At 43.1% G+C, this 9187-nt stretch overlaps 1 protein-coding gene across 2 annotated transcripts; it reads left to right on the forward strand.

Annotated features, from left to right (window-relative positions):
- The first annotated feature begins 3860 nt into the window (after nt 1-3860).
- SMIM8 (small integral membrane protein 8) lies at nt 3861-6750 on the forward strand. Of its 2 annotated transcripts, none has more exons than XM_035559477.2 (3): nt 3861-3956; nt 4836-4977; nt 6410-6750. In XM_035559477.2, the coding sequence occupies exons 2-3, from the start codon at nt 4858-4860 to the stop codon at nt 6566-6568; spliced, it is 279 nt and encodes a 92-aa protein (XP_035415370.1). In that variant the 5' UTR covers nt 3861-3956; nt 4836-4857; the 3' UTR covers nt 6569-6750. The 2 variants fall into 2 exon arrangements, with proteins under 2 accessions (XP_035415370.1, XP_035415369.1); XM_035559476.2 differs by lacking the exon at nt 3861-3956 and adding an exon at nt 4374-4556.
- Nucleotides 6751-9187: the final 2437 nt, after the last annotated feature.

Raw genomic sequence — 9187 nt, forward strand, 5'->3', positions numbered from 1 at the left:
GCTCAGTGCCCAATAAAAGCCACAGCCAGCCGAGCCAAGTTTCATTCGCATCAGTAATTTAAAGGCCAGAGTGATGGCACGAATATTGTAATTACCTGAAGGGCAATCGCTGCGGGAGCGAGAAAGCTAGAATTTAACTTTACAGCTAGATTTTATTATAGCATTAAAGGCATCTGAGCAATTGCAGAGATGAAAAAGAAAGCTGTAATAGCCCCGGCAGCCCATTCTTTATTAATCAGAAATGCATGGTTATGATCGGGTCACTTAAATGTCAAAGTTGTTTAAGTGTCTTATGACACTGCTGCTGAATCTCCATCCTAACCAGTACATTACTGTTAGGCACTGCTGCTCCCCAATGTATTTTGGTATGCGGTGGTATTTGTATTTAAAAAGACAACTCTAAGGTGCAGAAAGTCAAAAAGCACACGGATTACAGAGACAGATGGATTTTATTCTGTTAAACCTATGAAATTTCTACCCTCCAGGGTCCTGCCAGGAGCTGCGTTCCCTGACTCCAACTTGATGGGTGCCCAGCTCTGAGCAATAGAGAAAACCCACTTCTGTGGATGTTTATCTGCTCCTCCTTTTCAGGAGAAACTGTCTTTCTCCTTCCAGAGGGGATGGTCTGGGTTTTTGTTTTATTCTGTTCCCAACTGGAAACGATTTCCCCACTTCTTAATGAAAGTAGAACCCAACAAAATACATTTTCTCTTCTGTATTGAATTCAGTTCAACAGGCTTATAACCTTGATCAGTAGCTGTAGAATAACAATTGCTTTAATCTTGGCTGGAAAGCATGGCTGGGGGATTTTTCTGTCTCCTAGAGACAAGGCTGGTTAACAAGTGTTCTATAAGACATATACATAATGCTATGAAATGCAAAAGATTTGCTTTAACAGATTCTCATTTTTAAAGTGTTTATTGCCTTAAAACTGTTTTGCATCATCAGTGGTAGGGGCCCAGCAAAGGCATGCTGCTGTCTGAAAACTCTGCTTTCTTTCAGCGAGGATGAGACGAATGAGCAACAGCAGCTGAAAAGCAGCGTAAGGGCTCTTGAGACTGACACGAGCTGAGCAGCGCATACACAGAAAGCTCTCAATGGCACCTCTGTCTATCTGGAGATCTGTTTGTTTCTTCTGCTACATTTATTTCCTTGATATGGCCTGAGTGAAATTACTGTTCCCCTTGCCATTAACTGTGAATTAGGCAGAGGAAGTACCTGTAATTCCTAATTTTTTGCTTTACCTTCTCACCCACTGTCCCTTCCCCCAGACTTGTTTAGCTTCTTCTGCCAAAAAAAAGGTCCCAATTGCCAGCTCTAATTAAAATATAAATTCACAGTGTTTGAAACATTGCAAAAAGCAAGCAAAAAGGTATGCATTTACACAGTACGCATTCATGTATGAAAATCCTAACAAATACATGGTGGAAATTGCCTCTGTCCCTGCAAGTCACACCTGTGCTGAAGTCCCAATGTTTATACAGAAGGAATAATTTTGTGTCCCTGGCAGATCTGTAACAGTGTGTCTCTAAAACAGGGGTAAGCTTATCGGCAGCTTGAGGCATCCTATCTTCATTTCGAAGACAGTGTGAAGCTCTTCCCTTTGTGTGGCACTTGAAACAAGCAGGAACTGTGAGGTGAATCAGCAAAGACGCGGCGGCAGGCCGCTGTGCCGAGTGCTGCATTAGGCTGGCTACTGCATGCTAACGAAGTCTGCGGGTTATGGTATCAGATTCGTTCTGTTCTCCACAGAGACTTCTGCGGCTCAAACGATAAGGGGATGCGAGTCTCGGAAAAGCAGGAGCTGCTATTAAGTTCTGAATGGCCACAACACACAGCACAATAGTGAAAGCAAAATCCCGAAGGAATTCGTTTAAAAGGAAAATATATCTCAGTTACAGCCTTGGGTTTTGAAAAGGAAGATTTTGTGTGTGTGCGTTGACTTTACAGGAGAGATACTCAGATAATAAGATGATGGCTGACTTGTAAAGACTCAGAAATACCACAGATGTTTACAGTTTTACCCTTCAAAGAACACCTTCTATAAAAAGATGCCAGACAACTTTATAAGCATTGATGGACTGAGCTTTTCAACATCCTGTAATGTCATACACCAAAATAATATTCACATTGCAGATAAAATAAAACACTTTCCCACAGCCATGAAGCAAAACTAGAAACAGCAAGCAGTCCGAGCTTCCCTCCACTGCAGAGCTAATTTGGATATTCAGCACCTGCATAATGCATGCTGAGCACCAGCACTCACACCAAAGCCCAAACCCATTTCTAAGCCCCTCTCTTTGTATGCATAATGCCTTATCCCACGACTTTTCCTATGGAGAACATTTTCCCTCCAGCAAGGGGTGTTCTTTGTACAGTGTGTGCTTTTTTCCCCCATCAGTGATGTCTTTGGGTCTTATCTGTCCTTTATAGGAAAGATGGGAAGTGCCAGAGAAGTACCAGCAGCCTAACGATCTCTATCGCTGTCTGCATGGCAAAGTGGCTGCACTTTCTGGCATAAACCCATCCTACCACGACCTGGAAAATGTTATTATGGCCTAGGCTGACTTTAAGGCAGGAGTTTTATCTGTGCGGATGGGGTCAGTTAATGGCATGAACTGCTGCGAAGGGGTGCATGTGCTGATAGAGAGCACATGTCTCAGCATGGTGATGTAAAAGTTTTGTGTCCCCATGTAAAACGTGTCGGTTACTTTGGAGGTATATGCAGAATGTCTCCTGCAGTACTGTAAAAACTCCGCTTTCCCTCAAGAAAACAAGATACCCCCAAAAAAATAAGGGTTACGCTAAAACTTGATATTAGCATCTTTAAATTACACAAGAACCAAAACAAATGAGAGCAATAATCTTCACCCAGAAGTGACTTTTTTTCTACTCAATGGATTCTAAACAAAATCAGCTGTGTGGCATATGCTGCCAAAACAATAGCTATGAGATTAGCAGATGGTATGTTGTGAATTAAATGTTGACAGAAAACACAAATATACCACTCAATTCTCTCCTGATACCAAAACTTATTTCCTTTTTTTTTTCACCTCATGATATTTACACACAGAAAAAAAAAAATCTTTAGATATTCCATCAGAAGGGAGACAAGTTAACCTGTGACATCCTACTCTGCCATCTTTCAGAAGAAAAAATAATAAGAATGCAGTTTGTTTATTGCAGAAGAAAACATGGAGCAAGTGTTTCTGCGAGCCTGGATGCCTTTGCGTTTGTGTTCGTGCCCTGTCCCCCACCAAAGTCCTCTCACACATCCTCCAGAGGTGGAAACGTGTGCTGGGGTGGGTGAGTCCAGACGCAGCTCAGTCTCTAATATTAAGCACCGCACTGCATTTCTGCCTGCCTATTTTCACAATGGAGGACTAATTTGGGTTCTTTTCTATCATCCAGATAACATTTTTTCCCAAAGTTTGAAATTTTCGCCTTTCTTTGTAATGTCACTCAAACTGCCCAGAGGCTTGGACGCCGGTGGATGTGGAAAGGAAGGCACCGGCAGGCAGACGTGCCCCCATGTGCTTCATTTCCCTTGGGCTTTAGGTAAATTCATTAATTTCACTAATTCTGCAATCAGCAGAAAACAAAACAATGCAGTAAAGTGCCACCGCACCACCGAGATGCCCAAAATCTAGATTTCAGATCCAAATAACAGAAAGGGGAAGCTTTAATCAAAACTTTTTTATTATTTTTTCTGCACAGACTGACTGCACTTCCAGAGGCACGTGTGCCTCATGGACACACTAGGGAATTTTGGGAGGGTTTGGGGTTAGTTTTGGTGTTAGTGGCGGCACCCCATAGCCGCCCTGGGCCGCCATTTTGTGTGCCCCACCCCCCGCCAGCGCTCAGGGGACGCGGGGCGGCCTCCGCCCAGCAGGGGGCGCGAGCGCGCATGCGCGCCCCGCTCCCCCCGCCCCGGGAGGCCCCGTCGGCGGCGGGAGGTGAGCGGTGGGGGAAGGGCGGGGGGAGATGGCGCGCGGCGGCAGTTAACGAGCGCCCGCCGCCGTGTGAGGAGGCGCTGAGGGGCGTCGCGCCCGCGCCTCGCTCATTAGGTTCCAAAAGTTTTTTTTTTTTTTTTCTGGGGAAGGCTGCCCCAGCCGACAGCCCCTCTGAGGGAGGGGGTTTCTGCCCTTTTCCTCGCCGTCCTCAGGGTTTTTGGTGCCCTTGGGACGCCTGTGGGGGGAGTGGGGCTGAGCCGCGCCGCAGGCGTGGCGTCGTGACTCCCTAACCCTGAGGGGAATTTTCCCTCACCGCCCTCCGGGCTGCCCTGGCCGAGGGTTTGGCCGTGGAGACGTTTGCTCGGATGGCCGCTCGCGCCTGACGTGCCCTTGTGCGTGAAAATGAAACCCGGGGCTTGGCTCGGTCGCTGCCTCGCTGGGGTGGCCCCACGCAGGCTGTCCTGTCACCCATGAGGTTTAAAAATAAAAATAAAAGAATCTGCCCTGACACTGTTTCTTGTGGCAATGTTCAGTAAAGGTTTTTTCAGACTGTGTTTTTTAGGCTGCTGCTAGGTCTGCAGGTAGCTAACACATTAGCCAAAGGTAAGTAAAAAACAAAAACAAGCCTACGCATACGTTTAGTATTTAAAAATACACGCTTCCAGAAGTGCATTTTAGAATGTGCAAATCTGACAAGATTGAAAATCAGTGTGCTTAAGCAGGGAATCTTAGACCTAACACCAGAAGCAGTCAGTATTATATACACAAATTAAAATTCATGTTGGAAGGAGACAAGCTAAGCAGAGTGTGCAGTCATGCTCAGTGTATTTTTATTATTATTTCTAAAATGCAAATGACGTCTATTCTTCATTCTGTTTTTAGGAAATATTCAACACCAATTACAATGTCTTCCAGCAAACCTCAGAATGAGAATGAAAAACCCAAGGGGAGAAATCCAGGACTGAGGGGTGTACAGACAACTATGTTGTTCAGAGCTGTGAACCCCGAGCTTTTCATTAAACCTGTAAGAGGCTTATTCCGAGAGAAACTAAATATGCTTAGAGAGATGCGTTTGCTTTAAAATAATAATCGCAATTCTGTGTGCATTATATAACTCTCTTGTTATGCAAACCACCCAGTAACATAACTAAAAATATTTTTGCTTTTCTTCCACTCTGATTGTTAAGAGCCCAGAATTTGCATTGTTTATTCCAGCTTTTATTTCACTGTTACATTGTCTGATTATTTTGTACCTAGTTGAGTTACTTCAGGAAGAAAGTAATTTGTAATTACTCGTGATTTGACAGGTTAAGTAACAGGAGTCATCTTTAATATTTGAAAAGGAAGAAATTAGAAAATGCAAACTTTTTGATATGAAAGGAGAGGCTTTGTAGTGGCTTTTCATTATTTCGGATTTTTCTTTTTATCTCTGTTTTTAATATGCCTAAAGTTTCAGGAATCCAAAAATTCTAGTGAGCTTTCTTATATCCTTTATAGAACTCTGTTTCTGTCTATGTTTGTATATGCAGTTTTTCTTTCATTTATTAAATGAGTTAATTTAATTGTCGGTAAAACAGTCAGCTTCATCTTAGTTGATAGGAGGTAGCATAAGTTATTTCACACATTTTGTTGGACTGAGTCACCTGGTTCTGTGCTGTTAGAAAATCTACTAGCATCGTTAGCTCTGGCACCAATAGGCTCGTAACGCTCACAAGGCATTCAGAAAAAAACACCAAAAAGTTAACAGAATGAGGCAATATTTACCTGTTATTCCTGGTGCAGAGTATTTTAAAAGTTGTGATGAAGGTTGGTGACATGGCAGGGTACTTTAAAAAGGCTTTCATAAGGGATAATGATGTGATTTAAGTTTATCAGCCATACTCTTAATTTGTTAGAGTATTTGCTTTTATAATTAAGTTGGTGATACTCTGCCTTTATTTACATTTGCAGAACCCAGTGAAATCAGAAAGACTTATGAAATGTTGTGCACATAATAAAAATAGATTTGGCGATGATAAGTGATCTGTTCTAGAGAAATGTAATCAAGGTTACTTGGCAGGAGCAGGGTGCATTGTCCCGGTAGTATATCCAGATAAATTCTGGTAGAAGTTTGTAGTAGTTACCTTTAGAAATTGGCTGTGGCCAGTTCATCCATGCTCAAGCAGCACTTGGGACCTGTGCGCTGGGCAGTGGGACGTTCTGCCTCCAGAAATGGAGAGCCCTCTTTTTCAGAGGGAATTCCTTGTGCTACCATAAAATCATGTCTCTCTTGCTGCTGGTCAAAGCCATTTGGAGTAGTCTGAAGGTCAGGTCTGAAGTAGTCAGTGGTCATTGTTGCAGATATCACAATAGTTTTCTCTTTGTTTTGTACACTAAGATTGAAGAACGTAATGTTTGCGGTGAATGAAAAACGTTTTGATTAAAAATGCGTGCTAATTCTTTTTTTTTTTTGTCAGAACAAACCTGTGATGGCATTTGGACTCGTAGCAATTACCCTCTGCGTGGCCTACCTTGGGTACTTGCATGCAACAGCAGAGAACAAAAAGGACCTCTATGAAGCAGTCGACAGTGAGGGGTCCAGATACATGAGGAGGAAAACTTCCAAGTGGGACTGACGACGTAAGGAAGGAAATAAGCAAGTCATTTACAGAACTTTTTGAGGCAACTACTGTTTTTTCATCTGCCCACTAAAATAATGCTTAAATATCTCTGTTGCCATTTAATCCAGTTTAGGTGCCATTATAAAATACTGTGCCTGTACGAATAAATTGTAATTATGATATATACAAACATAAAACTGGTTTTAAGAATTGTCATCTGTGATCTCCACAGTATGCTAGAAGAGACACGATTAACTTGGATGTGCAGTCTAGACTGCTGCATGCCTCATAAATTCATATAATGGTTCAAGTCATTTCTCTCTTTCCTTTAAGTGAAAGCGGGGCTCTGTCTTTTATTTTTTAAGCAGGAGTACATAGTGCATTGTGTGAAAAGCAAAAATTGGTCTCTTGAGCTGCTGAAAGTTGATGATTGCAGTGTTGCAACTAAAGTAATTTTAAAGCAAGAAAGATCTGATAAAGATCTTTATCAAATGGTGCCTCTGTGAGCATGGCTGCAGGGCAGGTAGTAGTTGTGGCGTTTCCTTAGCATGTGAGGAGGCCCAGCATGAGCTTTCCTGCTTCCCTTCACCTTGAGCAAACTGTACGGGTGGGTACTTTCCTGCTGCAGTGCTGAGGCCTTCTCCTCTGCTTCTCCAGCAACTTTGGTGTGTCAGACACTTCATCGGTAGAGCACGTGGTGGAGGCTGTGTGCCAGGCCGGGCCCTTTCCACCTCAGACCCTTACTACTGTTCTGGTTGCTTTTTTACCATTCAGCAACTCATGTTTACACTGTCATCATGGGCACCCAAGAACTTGAGAGCCTCTGTGTCGAACCCTTCTGGCCAAGGTGGCTTCTGTCAGGCCAAAGAAGAAAGAAGACGTGAAGGGCATCTGTTTTCCTATTCTGGGAGTTGCTTGTGTTTTGTTTCGTTTTGTTTGTTTGTTTGGAAAGTGTGTTTTCTTTTAATTGAAGATAACAAAAAGGTGACCGACTGCCTTGAGGGACAGCAGTAGCTCTATGGGATTTCTCTATCTCCATCTAACTCCTTTGTTTTGAGCCTCTCTGTTTTTCTTCCTGTCCATGTTTTATAATTACCGGTATCCAAAGTTCAGCTTGGCCTTGGTTTAGCTGCTTCCTTCACAGGAAGGGAAGTGAGCTCTGCCTTTGATGAAGCTATACAAAAGCATTTTACAGCCTTTAAAAGCCCCTCTGTGAGCCTAGAAGGCTCACAACAGCAAGGTTCTGGGGCACATCCAAAAACTTGCAGGTAAGCAGACTACTTGCCTTTTGATGGGTGAAAGAATTTCCTGGTAAATTGATTAAATACTCAGAACCACTGGATGCTCTGCATAGCCTGTAGAGTGTGTTTTGGGGGTAGGATGTGATGGATCATTACAATTAACCTTATAAGAAGGGTTACACAGGATTTTAGCTCCCTTCAGATCATTAAAATTCACGAGTCTTGTATATTTGCATGAATTTAACTAAATCGTTCCAAAAACAATGCTACAAAAAGCATTTTAACAGGTTTTTCTATAAGCTTTTAAAACACATTGATCCTCCTACCTGCAGATGATTCATGGTGAGAAAGCCCAGTCTGTCTCATTTTCATATTTGGGAAAAATGTGGGATTTGGGTTCTTAAATTCCGACTTCTGTGTCATGAAATGACATGGAAGTTGTTGGGGGAAGAAAGGGAAGGGAAGGAGGAAGGCATGAGGATCAAGGTGGCCAGACTGAAGGAGGGATGAATATTGAGACGTGTTCATATTTTTAAGTATCTTCTCTGTATTTATTCGTGTTAGGTATTGTACAGGTGACTCTCTTAATGCTATCTATACACATAAAAACTATGTGTGAATTGGGATTTAAGCAAAAAAAAAAATACACTAAACAAAACTACACCAGTAACAAAATTTGTTCACTTTAAAAGGACAGTTCCCTTTATGCATCTGGAGGATAAGTAAACAGCACCGATACAGCCCCTTTTGCCCTGTTCCTCTGAATTTAGTTTTCAGTATAGCAGTAAATATTTAGAAGGGATGATAGCTGGCCTGACAGGAACTGCAAGAAAATGATTTCCTGGGCAGAGGCTTTTTCAGCTTTTTGGCAGTCCCTCATCATCTGTGCTTTCACATCTTTACCGGTAAGGGCAACAACACGCTGTGATTAAAACATCTGAAGCAGTGGCTATTCTTCTGCTCCTAAAACCTCCTTCGAGTACACGGGTTGCATAGGAATCGTGGAAATTCGACAACAAAAAAAATGCGCTACAAAGCCCGAGCCAGCTGCGCTGCTGCCAAGCCGCGAGCAGTGCGGGAGCTTTGTGAGCACCGAGTCCCGCCTGGTAACAGTTGCTACGTCTCGGGGCTGAAAGGGGTCACCTCATACAAGCCTCCCTCATCATCTGCCTACATCACCCGCGTGTCACCGAGCTCTCAGCATGTGCGAGTCTGAATCTGGAGGCAAACGCTTCAGATAATGTAAAATAGCAGCCGGTGATTTGTCTCCCTTCCCTGGCTTGCATGTTGTCTGTAGCAACAAGAAGCGTTTCGCCTGCAAGCAAGAGATCTCTCTGGAACAGAGTCCTGGCGTTTTAGTGAGTGTATTACAGAAAAATCCTAGAACACCACA

The sequence above is a fragment of the Cygnus atratus genome, chromosome 3 (assembly GCF_013377495.2).
Source record: "Cygnus atratus isolate AKBS03 ecotype Queensland, Australia chromosome 3, CAtr_DNAZoo_HiC_assembly, whole genome shotgun sequence".
Taxonomy (NCBI): Eukaryota; Metazoa; Chordata; class Aves; order Anseriformes; family Anatidae; genus Cygnus; species Cygnus atratus.

Coding starts and splice junctions, on each gene's coding strand:
- SMIM8 (XM_035559477.2), top strand. CDS start 4,858: ATGTCTTCCAGCAAACCTCAGAATGAGAATGAAAAACCCAAGGGGAGA. Junction 4,978..6,409: donor CCGAGCTTTTCATTAAACCT/GTAAGAGGCTTA, acceptor TTTTTTTGTCAG/AACAAACCTGTGATGGCATT.